A 16,656-nucleotide genomic window follows, 5' to 3' on the forward strand; every position below is an offset into this window, starting at 1 on the left:
AGACCTCTATACACAAAGTGAATCGTTAAAAAAGATTTGATAATAATACATTATTACATTAAAGCTGAAGTATTTTTCTTCAGATCAGTGACCAAATTGTTTCCATTTTGCAGAACACTAGAGAAAGATCCTTTTCTGGTCAGTCCATTGCAAGTTTCTATGAAGTGCAGATTTACTATGAAAAGTGACTCAAAATAGCATCATTCAGTTCATGTTTATTGTGGGTCAACGGTGTAAAATTTGTTCTGGAAACAAGTTCTTCCCCAGTTACAGCTTTGTCTTTTGCCCTCATTTAGGACTCAAGGCTGCAAGGTTCTGAGCATTCTCAATTTCCACTGAAGAGAGTGGGCGTTGAGCATGCCCACTACCTCACTGAAGTGCTCAGCATGTTGTAGAAGTACAACTCAATTGCCTTATGATGCACCTTAATGGGGACAACAAAATCAGGTTCTTCGTAGTTTGTTTCTAAACAATATATACATTCACATATATTCTGTTGATGCACAAACAAGAAATAGACTCTGGATCATTCTCCCAAACTTGTATTGGCTTTGCTGTACCAATAGGGATATAGTGTAGTAAAAATTAGTGTTTGTTCAACAAGATCAAAGAGAACACACACCGAATATGTCTATTGAGTAAGTACCATTTTTATATTGTCACTTTTCAGAGAAAAACTATAATCCAAGACCCTAGTCCTGTAATTCTTTGCACATAAAGAGCCCCGCTTAAATCACCTGTGAGCAACAAAACTCCAAGTTAGAGAACTTGGATTCTTGTGAAGGAATTTCTTTTTCGAGGCAAACAATCACAATGTTTTCATTGAGTAAATATCTGCCATATAGGATTACATTTCTCAAATCTGAAATAGGTTTTTCTTTTGTAGGAATATAGTGAGATTTTCTTTATCATTTGTCTAAGGCAAACGCTAGTTTTATTTATTTATTTATTTTTTTTAAAAGGAAGCACTTTTACCAGGGTATTATCCCCAATATTTTCTATTTATAATATGCAAGGAGAAGCAAAGCAATTATTTTTTCCTGTTAATGTCTTACTTTTTTTTTAAAAAAAATGCACATACATACAAATACATCAAATTGACTAGAAAAAATTCCCTGGTTGAAATACAAAATGTTCACTTAAAACAAGACATTTGCACATTTCTATTTCACAAAATTACAAATTGTTTCAGTTACCCTCAAATGTTTCCCTTGGTAGCTGTCTGGTAACTTATTAGATGGAGAGAAATATCTTTAACACTTGTAAAAATGCATTAATACATTTTGAGTTTTTAAACAATGTCTCTTATTAGTATGCTGGTGTGGCATTACACATCAGCTGTTGGACCTAGTTGTTGCCCTCTAGTCTTTCATGCCTGCCAACTTCATTCTAGAATAGAGAAATATCCCTTATTTGATCAGCTGTTGCCAGAAGTGAAGGCTATGCACTGGCTATTGTTATTTGCTTCTGTGCACACCACAGAAAATCTGGGTGGGTTACTGTGCTTCCTCTTGGTCCGGCTCTTAATCTTCATTTGATTTTGACATAATGCATCAAAGCAACTCTGATGCTGCAGTTTCTATTCTGGGATTGTACAGATTCTGCTGAGCTATCCTCTAATAGGGGTGTGCACAAGCGAAGTGCAAGCAGGGGTGCAGCCGCCCCAATAATAGTCAGGGGCACAGAAATCATCCAGCCTGTGGGGCCCTGGGGGAAAGGGGAAGCAAGCTCCTGCCAGGGCTGGGGGAAAGAGCAGTTCTTCCCGAGGCCCGGGGGCACAGAACATGCACCTCCAAAAAGGGGTCAAAGTTAAATTCCTCTAATATCCCAAAAAGTAAAGTTCATTTACAGTTCATCCAAAAATTCTCCTTAGATTGGTAAACTGTCCAGAATCCTTTTGACTCTGGCTCAGTCTGTAAACACTTCCTCTAGACAGCTTGACTGTACAACCTGTTGAATGGCACCTCTTCGTCACGACAGTTTCATGCGAAGCAAAACTGGCTAAAATGCAGATATTTGGAGGTTTAAGTCCCTTATTAACTTTTCTGTCATGCTGACTTAGTATCTGTCACCATTTCCAATCCACACCTGCAGAAGTATTAAATCTATGTCCCAGCCTCCTTACCAAGCCAGCCTGTTTACTCCACCCAGGCTCCTCACCCCATCTCAGTCCCAATCCCTGGGCCAGGTCCCAGTCTCCCTCATCCCTCTAGCTTCTTGTCCAACCAGTCCCAATTCCTCCCCTCTCCCATATCCAGTCTCCCTGTGTCACTCTACTCCCTTCCCCACAACCACCATCTAGGGTGATCACCCATCTCTAATTGGGCGGGACAGTTCCAAAATGTACATTTTGAGTCCCAGTCCCAGGCTGAATGACTCAGGACAGCATTTGTCCCAGATCCCCTATGGTACCACTCCATGCCTGCCCAAGGCTCAGGAGCAGCACCAGCCTTTTCTCAGTGGGAAGGGCACGCCAAAGTGGGTCTTAGCCCCCCTTCACCATGAGGCCCCTTCCCCCAAGATCCCACATCCCAAACCAGACAGAAGCCAGAGCCGGGCAGTAGTAAGAGCCGCCCAGGGAGCTCGGGCCACTGTGGGGAGCCCCAGACACTCCACCTGCCTTGGACAGCACTCCCCAGGGGTGGGGACATGGGCCAGAGGCTGCTTTTGGACACAACGCCAAGGGCAGGTGGAGGGTCAGGGGCTCCCCACAGCAGCATGGGTTCCCTGGGTGGCTCTTACTACTGCTCAGCTCCAGCTTCCAGCCTGGCTGTGAGTGGGATCTTAGCAGGAAAAGGAACAGGGGGGTGGAGCCACAGGGGACGGGGCTCCTGCATGTGTCCCATTTTTGCATTTTGAAAAGGTGTTCGATCACCCTATCACCGTCCCCAGCACTTGTACCCTCTGCACTTGAGTGCATCCTACTCCACGCTGCTTGGGAGCAAGTAGGAGGAGCACAGAAGACAGTCTTCCTTCTCTCAGTTCTGGTGCCCAGTGCCACAACAGACAACAGTAACAGAGAAAAAGCAGTGGAATGGGTATATTCAGTGAACAGGGAATCTTACGAATTTAGTTGCCAAACTCTAACACATCTCTACTTTGCACGTGCAAACACATTTCTCAAAGACTCATAACTAGGTCAAATGTGGGTAGCTTTTCACAGGATCAAACAGTACATCTGTAACACAAATGTCACCCCACAAAATTTCAAGCCTTTTCTCCAAAGCACAGAGGTGTTAGAGCTTCTCAATGATACAGTTATGAACAATATTTTTCCCTAATTTAATTCTTGGAAACAGCTTAACTGTTTTTGCTGAAGCTTTCAAAACAATTCAGCCTGAGGCAGACCCCCTCTCCCCCCTAGAATATTTCAGCTCAGACAGTTAAGTTTTGGCAAAGTTATAAGCAACTAGAAACAGGATCTTATAATGGAATGCATCAGTCAACTTTAGTAGAGATGGTATGACCAGCACTATCTATAATTAAGGAAAATGGGATAGAAGAATGGAGGGCACACAAGTGAAGTGCTTGTAAAAAGGAAGAATCAGATTTGTGTATTCTGAAAGAGATCATGTGTCAAGCAAAAATGAGGAAGTTGTGTAACATCTGCAAGACATGGTGCATTGCCTTTTTTTTGTTTGTTTGCTTGTAAAGATTCCAATACATACTCTTCTCTGACTCCAAAAATCATATACGGTATAACACTGACCGCAAAGGCAACTATAAACATTTGCATGAAACAACAGAAACCAATTACGGTGTCAAATGCCATGCCTCATACTTTGCGGAGAAGTGTATTTCTGATCATCCCACTTCAACCCAAAAAACAAATATATCCAGAAGTTTTCATTATTTCCAGTAACCCTTTAAAATGCACCTCTTTTTAGAATTCTTCACTCATATATATTTTGGTGATGTGCTGCAGAGGTATACTGCTCAACCACAAGCAAGATACTGCTGTTGAAGAGTTTGAAAGGATTTTACAGATTGATTGAGTAATTTTAGTTTTCCCAGCTCTTATGGAAATGTCAGGGTGTGTTAGTGTTCTTGCTCTTCAGACTGAAAGGTGTCTTCTTGATCTTCTTGTACTCCAGATCTAAAGTGTATACATTTCTCAGTAAATGTATCTGGTATGCTACTAATCAAGCAACTGCATATAATTTAGCATATGCTGCAAAAGATGTAGGTGGGCTTCACACATTTAGGACTAACAGGAATACTAAATTCTTGAGAATTTTATAGCATACTTATCACAGATAGAATCAAATACATTCAGTGATTAGTAGCCACTATGTAAAAGCTTAATGGCTATAGAAAGTAATGATTTCAATATTTAATGATAATTCACAAAATAATTATTTCCAAGCATTGTTTTGTAAAGAGTACACAGGTTTTCTGTTAAAACATTATTAATATTTTGTAATTTAATATGCTGAAGGTTTGTAAGAGGACTGAGGCATTTAAATAGCAAAGTCATTTTATTCACTTGTTCCATTTTTGTGAAATGAGCCAAGTTCATGTATAGAGAATCTATCTAGAGCACAGATGGGCCTACTTCAGAGGGTTAATAAAAAGCCAAAGGCTTAAATGATGAACAGCAGTGAAGTGGAGAAGCAAATTGGGGGAATAAGGGAAATTATGCAATTGATAACTTCTGCACTCCAAACTATCTGAATCTTAGGACGATATCACCCAATCCAAGTCCAAACACTTTGTGGGAGTTATTTCAAGTATTAGAGGTGAAGTAACTCTCTTGGGAGTGGGAAGAGAGGGAGACCAGGACTGTCTATACTAGGCCACTGAAGACAAAAGCACCAAAATAACTTCTTGGTATCTGGAGAGACTGCTGCCCTCAAGTTGCCAAAAGCAGTGGAGGACTTCGTTTCCCCATCCTCAGCACTTCAGGCACCATTCCTCCCTTCTTCACCTCTGCCATTAATAGTAAAAATACCAGACGGAATCAGCTGAATGGGGAGAACCCAAGTCATGAGGCCACAGTCTTTAAAGTTCTCCCTTGTCTCATATTTATTCAGTGAACCAGGGAATAACATGACCAGTTTTAGAATGTTGTTGATCTCATGGAGGCGATTTCAAATTTGCATTCTTTCTAACTATCTTGTGTCAAAGCTTCTTTAATGGCCATTATACACTCAAGAAACAATAACCAAAAAAGTCACCGTTTCGCATAGCAAACAAGATAATGAAGAAACAGACCATGTCACCAGCTTCTCTCCCACAATGCCACTGACGAGATTACCTCCAAACTAGGTTACGTTAAAAGACCTGCCACTTTCTCACTGTCAATTAAAACTCACCACAGTGTTGTAATACTTTGATTTCCAATTTAGGGAAATTAAAAAAAGATTCAAAATTTCAGCACTTTGAATAACGTTCTATTAATTTATTCATACAAAAGTATTGGTAAGTGTGTGCACGCGCGCGGTTGTGACTTCAGCACATATTGAAAGCAAAATAAATTTTATACTCTTACGGAAAAATTAGTCTAAGGAAGAAATGGTAGTTTGCAATGCATATTTCAAACAACACTTATTACATATTGAATCCTATGAATATGAGATACACATGTATGGAGAAAAAAGCTTACATTGATGTTTTCTAACTGTAGTAGGTGTACTGTATAATCGGATTTTATGTCCTCAGATACTAGCTTCACACAAAATCCCGTTTCCTTGAACATCATGACTTCCTCTTCTTCTGTCGGCCAGTACTGTGCACATTTTACCTAATTTATAAAAGTAAGTAAATATTTGCCCACTGAGACAAGTGACAAAAATAAAACATCACATATATTCTACATGGGGTGGGGGACAAGGAGTTGTTATGACAGCTTTTCTCTTTATCCAGAATAAAGAGATAAATGATAACATACATTGGTTTAATGACAGTTAACTAAAACTGTCTTTTCAGATACATACAGCAGCTATTTACCAGTCACCTGTATAGCTGAATTTATCATGGAGAATTATATTCCCTTTAGGATATGGAGATTTATTTATACATAAATACTTTATTTGTGAACGTTATTAATGTTAACTTATGGACATGTTTCCAAAGAGTTGAAGCACAGAGAGTATTTAGGACTCAATTCTCCACTACTGAGCACTTTCCACAATGATTTACATCAGTGCAAATCAAGTATAAATGTATATTATTATTTAATAGCATTTTACACTCACTTTGCGCAGATGTATATGACTACACAAAGTTCCCAAATTCATAGGCTTTGCTATTTTAGGGCAAGCCACTAGTCTGCCAATTCCAGTACACTATTCAATGGCCAATACTTAATACATTGATTCTCAAACTGGGGGTTCGCACCCCCTCAGGGGGATTTGAAGTGGTTATATAGGGGTTGCAAACTGTGAACAATCCCGAGCCTCACCACCTGTGGGGCTGTGAGCCTCCCTGCTTCCTCCTGGCAGAGGAACACGGGGGAAGCAGTGAGCGGTGATGCAGATACTGCTCACCCTCTCAATGTTCCTCCACGCCCCCCTACACTGCTGTGAGTGGGGGGAGCAAGGAGCAACACCAGGGTTCCTTGCATCCAGGTTACTTTCCCCACCTAAGCTGTGCTTTGAGGCCAGCATCAGGAGCTGCTGCTCTCTGCCCTCCCCTTACGCAGCCCAAGTGGGGAAAGTGACCTGAATTCAGGGAGCCCTGACCTTGCTCCTTGCTGCCCCACCCCCTAAGGGTGCACGGAGAAGCAACATTCAAGGGGGGAGTGAGCAGCAATACCAGCCACTCCAAGCATGCAAGTCAATTTCCCCAGGGGTTTGTGGTGAAGGGGCCAGGGGAAATGGGGGAGTAGGGAGCCCTTGAGGGCCAGAGGGTCACCCTCAGAGGCTTGCTATGTGAAAGGGGTCACCAATACAAAAAGTTTGAGAACCACTGCCTTAATGCCTCAAAGGAAAATAGACACAGCCACAATTGGACACACTTTGCATGGGGGAGAGGAATGGAAAAGATTCCTTTCTGACTGCCCCCAGTCAGTCTATGCTCTGAAAAGATGAGAACTGTTCACTCATGAATAATGCTTAGACTAAACAGGCTGAGATAAAGTTATCCACTCCTTTTAAACACACACACACACACACACACACACACACACACACACACACACACACACACACACACACACACACACAGTATTGTCTTGATTCCTAGTAGCAGTCAATTCCACAGGGTAACTATATATTACACAGAATAGTGTTTTCCTTTATTAATTGTGGCTATATTGTCAGTTTGTGATTCTTTGTAAAATGTGGAAGCTTGCATAGCTAGTCCTAGGTGTATATTACACACACATTTAACAGTTTTTAACAATATCTTTCATAATTCTGAATCTGAGTTATGACCTGCTAAATCCTAGTTTTTATATTCTCATCACTTGCAAGTAGTGTTATATGCTCCAGCCATGTTCACTAGCCCTCTCTTGCCCTTTCCCCAGTTCTGATACATCTTGACATACACCCAAACACTGTACTTGCTTTAAATATCTCTACAATAGACAGAAACCTTTACTGAGCTATTCCAGTGACACTTTTCACCCTTCAGAGGATCCTGCAAGTTCAGTGCCCACCACCACATAAAAAGTTGATTACTTTTCTTTGACAATATGGATTATTTTACATTTATAGAAGTTACATGTCACTTTCCCCATTGTGCGGCATCATCCCAAAGGTTTTTAAATCCATGTATGGGTTTATCAGAATCCTTCAGTGCTTACTCACCTCTCTGACAAACCTTGACCTCAGAAGTCAATGGGGCTTGCTTTGTTTGCGTAACTGGATCCCAAAGCTCCAGGCCCTATTAAGTTGGACGTCAAACTTTTCTAGCCAAGAACTTCTGAACAAGACTCCCCTCTATAACTAAACTTTATTGCATTTATAGCTAAGAACTACCATTGAATATCTAAATATGTAATGAGTCAAACATGCTGGCAAAAAAGCTCTATTTCAAGTGATTCATGTACTCTAAACTCACTGATTTTTAAAGAGTTTTATTTCTGCTGGTAGCACAAAGTCCGGCTTTCACTATCAACAGCTGTCTATTAACAAAACATTGCTATCCTTAGAAGCGTTGAAAAATAGAAAAACTCTAAACAGTTAAACTTAGCTTAAGTTTCCTACCTTCTGCATCTCATCCTGGAACCTACCTTAAGCCCTGGCTTCTACTTCCATCTTACTACTTCTGCTTTTATACCCCCTTTTCTCAAGAATTTTAATTAATCTTTCTAGACTTGTACTTATTGGAGACTGTTCTTACTGAACTGAATTCCATCTCTGAGCTCCACTACCTCATTTAATAAAGGTATCTAAATATTAGTCCTGTACAACTGGAAGAGTCTGTAAATACTCTCTTATCCCCTCAAATTACTTTACTTAAATTTATCATTTCTGGTTCTACTTGTAGAATTAGTATAGTATCTCAGTTGTCACAATAATTAAATGTGATAAAACAGCCAGCAAGATTAGTGCTCTTATTTTATTATTTAAGCCACTAGTGACAGAAAAAAAAATGCATTAGCTCTTCACATCACGACATTTCAAGCACTGGTCCAAACACTTAACTTTAAGATCCCAATTTCGTGTGATATGATAGCATTAAAAGTAGTGTGGTATGATAGCGTAAACGTATATTACAATATGTATAAGTTGCATTAAATAGCCATTACTTACAGATTCTTTTTCAACAATTCTGTTTAGCATGACAACTGCTCTGGTCTTTTGTTGCCATACCATTAGCCAAAAATGACAACAAGTATTAGGAAGTGGACCCTATGTGAGTAAGGAAAGAAAGGGGGAAAATGTGCTCAAAACAAGAGTCATAATTCAATTATATCTGAAAAACACTCTTCAAAGAGAACAGTGTATGACATGAAACATCATAAGTCAATTACACAGTTTATGCACAAATGCATAATATCAACACTGTGTTTATCTGGAGTGCAACAGTGAGGCATTCTAATTAGCTAGCCTACAACAAAACATTTTGATAGGTTCATAATAAAAGGAATCCATTTATGAACAGCTTCAGAAAATTAATTTACACTGAGAGACTGTGTCCTTCATCAATGACAGATGTTAAAAACTTTTTGAGGATAGGATGTCAGTGTCAGAGAGAACTATGCTTTCAGACATTACTAGTACAGAATTGGATCCAACCCAACTGTTCTTTTGACAGCTTTTAATATGGTGGAGACCTGTTTCCCACATTAACACTTTTTAATTGCAGCATTCCATCACCTTACTTAACCATGAACAGGATTACTTAAAAAGCTGTGAACACCCAAGTATTTCAATACCATTAAGTTTTATAACTTTCAAATTCAGGACAGTGTAATTGACAAAGTACTCAATTCTGTAAGTAAATTTAGACGATCTCTACGCTACAGACCTTACTGCGTCATAGCAGTACCACTGCAGCTGCACAACTCCAAGGTTTCTCGTGTAGCCGCTCTATGACGATGGGATAGAACTCTCCCATTGACATAATTAAACCATCCCCAATGAGTGGCGGTAGCTATGTCGGCAGGAAAGCATTTCCTGCCAGCATAACACTGTCTACACCGGTACTTTTGTCAGTGAAACTTATATTGGTCTGGGGTGTATTTTTTTAAGAGCCCGACCAACAATAGTTTTACTGACAGAAGTGCTAGTGTAGACATAACCTTAATCAATTTCAAGAACAGAATGTAGACACAGTAGTATATTCTTCCGCATGTGTACAGCATAGTCAGCTAAGGTAAGGTCTTTTTTGTATTAAAGACTTTTTTGCAGACATTTTCCTGTTTAAAAAAATGTTTAAAAGATTACAGTTTAGGGCATTTTTACCATTTCCCTGCCCTCAGTGAAACAGTGATTTTCACAGGACCCTATTTATAACTATCCTGGATTTTGTATATTAAGTAGATTTTTTTTTCCATTATATGCACACAATCTGAATGACATCTCTGTATGCATTCATCCATTAGGCCCTTAGTTTAATAGCCCACTCCATATAGAAAATCTAGGATTCCATATATGGCAAAATACCTAAAATATTGAATGGAAGCTAGTAAAAATAAATTACAAAAAAGTATTTAGTCAATCTTACATGAAAGGAGTAGCTCTGTTCAGTCCTATTATTTACATATTAAGCAAATAAGTAAAAGTGTTTTAAATTATAGGGACTTGAAAAATCCACTCAATAGTGATGACTGAAAAGCTTTAGAAAAAGATTAAGTTTCTAGACTTTTTTTTGTTCCTAAGAAGCCTTCCCAATGTGAATTGAATCTACACTTATGCTCTATTGTATTCCAGAGTCTGACACAAGAGGTCTACCATTGCTACTGCTGGTTTGGCAAGGCCATGTGCAAGAAATTTACAAGACTCATGTCAGTTTCACAGCTATTGTTCAGAAACCTGTGGCACCCTGAAATTGTCAGGTATTCCATAGACTTCCCATCAGTTTCATGATTCTCCTACTTAGGAAAGCTGAGCAGTAGCAGAAACAGTTCCTGAAATGGTACAAAAATCAGGACCTCAAAAATGGAGGGTGGAAGAGAAGGTAAATCAGTGGAATATTCTTTCCACAGTCAGGTTATTCTGGAGGGGTGGGGGAAAAAAATTCTCCTTGCCTTCAGTAAGGAGTTATAGCTTCAAACTGATCTGATAGCTATTAGCTAGAACTTGATATGAAAAAGGGAACCCTCCAGCACTGAATTCCAGCACTTCCTTGCAGCTGGGGTACTAAGAGAGTCCAGGTTTTTTACCAGGACATTTCTTCTGGATCTCCCTGGTTAGACTTCCCTAACCTCCTGTTTAACAGGTTTAGTCTTCTAGCTACTAAGTATTGGGCAATTTTTTTCAAGCCATGTAAATTATAATGCATTTCTTAATGCTAAAATGGACTTGTATTTACAAAGACAAAGGGCAAATGTATGAATATGCTAAAGAGAAGGAAAGTTGGATGTTATTTGAGAACCAATAGTAAGTCTCAAGCTTTATTCCGATGCTACTGCTGCATCTATACATTTAAATTATAAAATGTTTTACCTTATGTGGAAGTATGGGAAGTCTGCCTTAGGAAAGTGTAAGTTAACACTTACTATGAAGCTGTACATGACCTGCATGAAGACAGCTATAGCACACTGAGGATCAAAATAATTAAGGAAAAGAAGTTAACCAAGAAATCAAAATCTTTCCTCTGGATTTTTTTTTGGTCAATTCTTACTAATATAATGTTATACTGTTCATGAATGTGTTTTTGTTTAAAAGGAGGAGAATAAACATGTCAAGTAAGAGTAGAATAAAGGATAAAGTAGCCATTTTTATATTTTCATAATCATTGAAAAGAAAAATCTTATTCAGTTTTAGAAATGTTTGAAAATTTTAATATATAGATTGCTATGAAATATAATGCTAACCCTGCAAATATGTTATCAAAACCAGAAGAACATCCTAGTAATCAGATCAAACATACTTACTGGCTATATGTTTCATTTATTGATAGAGGAGAGCATCAAAGATGGTTTCATTCCCTACCCCAGAATATAAGTCTGCACTATGCCATAATGTCCATGTTCTCAATTCCCTGTAACAATTTAATATTTGGTACTACTTACCTGTGTTAAAATATAGTTTCTTTGGGCTTCTTCTATGACTACTAAACTGGCGTTGATATAGTCATTCTCTGTGTGCTGCAGTTTTACTCGACTATGGTCATCTAACAATAGAAACAAAGTTAAAATTAAGATTACATTTTTGTGAACTTTTTCTCTCCTAAGGGCATTTTAGGCTTGACGGCGGTTAGCTGGCCAACTTCATTTTAATTATATTTGACAAACACTCACAGAAGCAAAACTGACATGAAATTAATTTCACATATTACCAGAATTTATCATGTCACTTTGACAACTCCACCTGCCCTAAGCTCTCATACATTCCACCATGGAAATACCTCAAATCATTCTAATCCTCTGAGCAGTTTCCAACAGCTTCCTCCTCACCAAACCAACATGCCAAAGAAAGTTTTCTTTTATTATACCTGGGAGAATTCTGTACCACTGCGCAACGCAGAATTTGCACAGAATTAATGTTCTGTGCAGAACTTCCTTTTCCCCTGCAGAACTGGCACTGCAGAGTTGCTGGTCGCCACTAAGAGCCCCTGGACCAGGAAAATACAACTTGCAAATTCAGGACACCGCAGGGGATGGAAAAGGTGGAAGGCTCCCAGCAGCTGCAGTTCCTGGCATGTCCTAAAGGAAGGAGGTGGCATGCAGGGAGCTCCATACAAGCCGGAGACCCAGCATCAGCCTGTTTCTCCCTATGGATCCCTGGGCTCTGGGAAGAGTGGATGCAGGTGTCTGGGCTCAGGCCAGCACCATGGCTGGGCTTTGGGGAGGGAGGATGTGCAAGTGTCTGGGCCGGGAAGGAACCCAGCAGCGGGACTCTAGGAGGCCGAAGGAGCAGACAAACAGGAACTGGGTTATTGTAGGAATATCTTTAACTCTCTACTCCTGGGAGAATCTTTTTTGTCTGTATTGTTACAGACATACTTACTGACAGGTATTATGAAATAAATTACCACAATAACTGAAACTGGCATGATTATATAGTGTTATTTTGACATAAAATACGCAGAATTTTAAAATACTGTGCACAGAATCTTTAATATTTTGGCACAGAATTCTCTTAGGAGTATTTTAATCCCCCAAATGTGACATTTTCCTTTAAGTTTACACTGCAACAAAGCCCAGGATGGACAACCTTCAGTCCTGCACCAATGGTTTATTTTCTATACATAAAAATGAGAACTCTGAATTCCAGGTTTCTCTACAAACAAAAGTTGTGCCTGTTAGAGGTGGGGTGTTAAATTAATTTAGTTAAGCCAGTGCAACTTGGCATGTTGACACATAGGCCAGGTCTACATTACTAGGTTTTGTCAGCTCAGCTATGTAGGTCAGGTGTATGAATAAACCCACACTCCTTACTCAACATAACTATGCCAGCAAAACTCCAAATGCAGATACAGCTATGCTGGCAGAAGAGTGCTTCTGTCGGCATAGCTAATGTTGTTCAGAAAGGTGGTGTTCGTGCACATGCAGAAAACTTCCTTCTGTTGGCATAAGCAACATCTACATTAGGAGGTTTTGCAGATACAGCTATACCAGCAACACATTTGTAATGTAGACAAGGCCTTACACTAGTACATACCAGGCTTATATTTATTTAGCCTACCCCTGTAAATTTGCTACTTAAATTAAATTTAAACCATTTAAGTGTTCACATGCGAAGCTGTACCAGTTTAATAAATCAGTTTAACATCACACCCTTAGTTTAATGGAGACACTTGGTAGTTAGACTAGGCCTCAGTTACCTCATGACCATACAGGGTTAGACATAGGAGTTCCATCCCACTGGAAAGGAGATTCCAAGCTTTCTGATGGAACAAATAACCACAAGAGCTAAATATATTGGAGGTTAAAATTGTAACATTATATATTTAAGAGCTACTGAGGTTGTTTTTAGTGTTTCCTAAAATTTGATATGTTGTGATCTGTAACATTGGAAACATGGTAATTCAAGCATCTGACTTCAAAAGGTTTACTTTCAAAAATAAATATAGTACCAAACCAACAAATTTTTTAAAAAGACATTAAAATATTTCTAAAGTAGTTTCTTCTATAAAGAATCTGAAATATGGAATACCTCATGAATTATATGATAAACTGATATCAAGGCATAACTGGCATTCATTGGGTCTATCTGCAAAACTCATTCATAGCTTAGTTATGAATAACGTGGCCATGCTTAATTCTTGCAAATAAAAACTTACCACATCATTCTATCAACTATTCCATAATTTTATATATGGATATATTTTATATACATGTAAACTCCCATTATCCAAATATCTTTGGAAACATCCATATTCTCTGTATAATCAGAATTTTGGATAGTCATCCAGAAGTTCTCATAGAAACAGAAGAAATCAGAGGCATGGGCTGAATTTTGGATAATCTGGGTTTAGATGTATGTATATTTAAAATGGAACTCCCACATTAAGCTCCAACACTGCAACCAGATCTGCAGCCCCTAAACCCATCCATGCAAAGCTCTGCTCACTTTAAGGGACTTCAAATGGACAGAGGCTCACAGAATTTTAATTAGCACTTTCTGACTCCGAACAGGCTATCACAACTGTAATGCAAATTTGAGAATGTAGCACATTAACAGATGGGGAACCAAACAGAGATTAAGTGACTTGGCCAAGGTCACCCAGCAGGAAAGTGGCAGAGGCAGGAATTTACTATTTATGGGCCCAATCTTCTCAGTATGCACCCAAAACTCCAGGTTTACTTCAGTGATCATTTTGAGAGTGCAAATCTTGTCAGGATCAGGCCCTATATAAATAAATACCAATCATGAAACAAAAATGCGACAACCGAAGTAAAGTTACAGGTGGAACCTGGAGTATACATTCTTAACACTTCATTAATATATTTTTACACTTAATTGTTTGATAACTCAGTAGTAGTGAACTGCAATGCTATGCAGATGACATCCTCCTGTTAATTTGCTTCCTAGGGCTGCAGCAAAAAAGTGAGCAATTCCAAAATCACTAGCCTACCACCATACTGTCACACACAGTTCCCACATTATTTATCTTCAGCATATCTTCTGAAAACAATTTAAAACATAACATAAAAAAGAAAGGAGTGTTAATCATTAATAAGGCTGAAATTTTAATCAAGGATCAGGAGATTGAGTCAAGATTTTCCCACAACCACCTTGCATATACTCATTATAAGAAAGTCTTTCATTATAATCATATCATTGTGCAATGAAATAACCTATTCTTTCAATATTAATGAATTGTACCTTTTCCTAAACACAGATGGAACATTTTGTATTAATACATCTATGCTGCACGCTCATGTAAAGAGGCTCCCCTAATGTGTATCCCTGAAAGAAAAAGCATTTCCAAAACCAGTTAAAGTTACCAAATGCCAATATAATTATCACAAACCCAAGCACTTAAAAGGAAATGAACAGATAAAGATGAGTTTTATACTGTCCATATCGTTAAAAGATTTTTTTAAAGTATATAGAAATGCCTCTCTCATCACAACACAACTATCTTAACTCTGATCCATGGATTGTTGATCATTTTATTTTATTTTATTTGACATTATACTGGTTACCTTGATTTCATGATTCACAAGTGTAAATGAATACACTAGGTGCAAAGCACTAGAGAATTAAGCCCCTAACACTCAGCTGAACTACCCACTCAGTAGAAAAAATTCTCATTCAATGAGAGAAAGATTGGACCCAAAACCACGTGCAATGAAATCCTTAATAATTTGGCTAGGTATTATTTATTTCTCAAAAATAGCTAGAGCTCAAGATTTCCAAGACATTTAACCACACAGAAAATATGAAACATAGTAAGCCACTTCTGAGTTACAGGTAAGCAATGAATAAAACTGAAGTAAAATATTTCAAACCTCAGTGATTTTTAAGAAAATGTTAAGAACAATTTGATTTTTTCCCCAAAAAATTATTAGACATCCTCCTTTGCCTTCAGAGTTAATGTGGCAATTTTCAAGCTAAATCAATTTTTCAAGCCAAAAGTATAAGGCTTTACAAAGGAAGCTGATTGCAATCTCAATTCTGAAGAGCCTACTGCCTTTCCAAAATATACAAGAAGAGAGTCAAGATTGATGCAGAGCCCTAATTTTGTAACTGATGCCCTTCAGGTGGATTATTATTATTATTTTTTTTTTAAACAAGAGAGAGAGCTGCCCTAATAGTACACTTTTTTGAAGGGCCCATAAGCATTGAGCTTCTCTCCCTTCTCCCTGTAGGCAATAGCCCAGTGGTTCTCAACCTTTCCAGATTACTGTACCCCTTTCAGAAGTCTGATTTGTCTTGCATACCCATTTCACCTCACTTAAAAACTAACTACTTGCTTACAAAAGCAGACATAAAAAGACACAAAAGTGTCACAGCACACTATTGCTGAAAAATTGCTTACTTTCTCATTTTGTCTGTAAGAATTTTTAGTTAATACCGACTTCGCTGGTGCTTTTTATGTAGCCTGTTGTAAAACTAGGCAAATATTTAGATGAGTTGATGTACCCCTGAAAGACCTCTGCGTACCCCGAAGGGTACAAGTACCCCTGGTTGAGAACCACTGCAATAGCCCGTTAACCCTTGAGAGCACATTGCAGGCTTTTGGGGAGAGAGGTGCATTGAGGGTTGGGACAATTTTGGTTTGTTTTCTTTCCTGGCTTTGGCAAAGATACTGATGTAACTATGTTTGCATTAGTATTTCTAGTATGTAACAAAGGGACCTAGAGTCATAGGTAGGATTTAAAAAAAAAAAAAAAAAAAAAGATTTGTGTGTGTATAAAATTAGAGGCTAACACATATATAAATTACAGATTTAGAGAGATATTATGTATGTTTTTAAGCAAAATCTCTCTCCTTACAATATATTTCCTGGAAATGAACATGCTAATAGGTTTTCCTTTCCTGTATTGCTTTATTTTATCTGAAATGTTTCTTCTGGACAGAAAGATCTTTGTAAATATTACATGTCATTTGCCAACAGGAAAAACTTAAGATCTTGTTATAGTAAATCACA

General features: G+C 38.4%; 1 protein-coding gene across 3 annotated transcripts in view; it reads right to left on the reverse strand.

The window, feature by feature from the left end:
* Positions 1–16,656, reverse strand: part of PTPN2 (protein tyrosine phosphatase non-receptor type 2) — a 58,808-nt gene that overhangs the window by 23,716 nt on the left and 18,436 nt on the right. For all 3 annotated transcript variants that reach the window (XM_067548167.1, XM_067548159.1, XM_067548175.1), the window contains exons 3-5: positions 11,627–11,727; positions 8,700–8,798; positions 5,606–5,743 (exon numbers count right to left, since the gene is read on the reverse strand). In XM_067548167.1, the coding sequence (XP_067404268.1) occupies positions 5,606–5,743; positions 8,700–8,798; positions 11,627–11,727 (338 nt within the window). The remainder of the gene's footprint in view (positions 1–5,605; positions 5,744–8,699; positions 8,799–11,626; positions 11,728–16,656) is intronic.

This window comes from Emydura macquarii, unplaced genomic scaffold, assembly GCF_026122565.2.
Source record: "Emydura macquarii macquarii isolate MOO-44397 ecotype Brisbane River unplaced genomic scaffold, CSIRO-AGI_Emac_v2 contig_212, whole genome shotgun sequence".
In the NCBI taxonomy this organism is placed as follows: domain Eukaryota; kingdom Metazoa; phylum Chordata; order Testudines; family Chelidae; genus Emydura; species Emydura macquarii.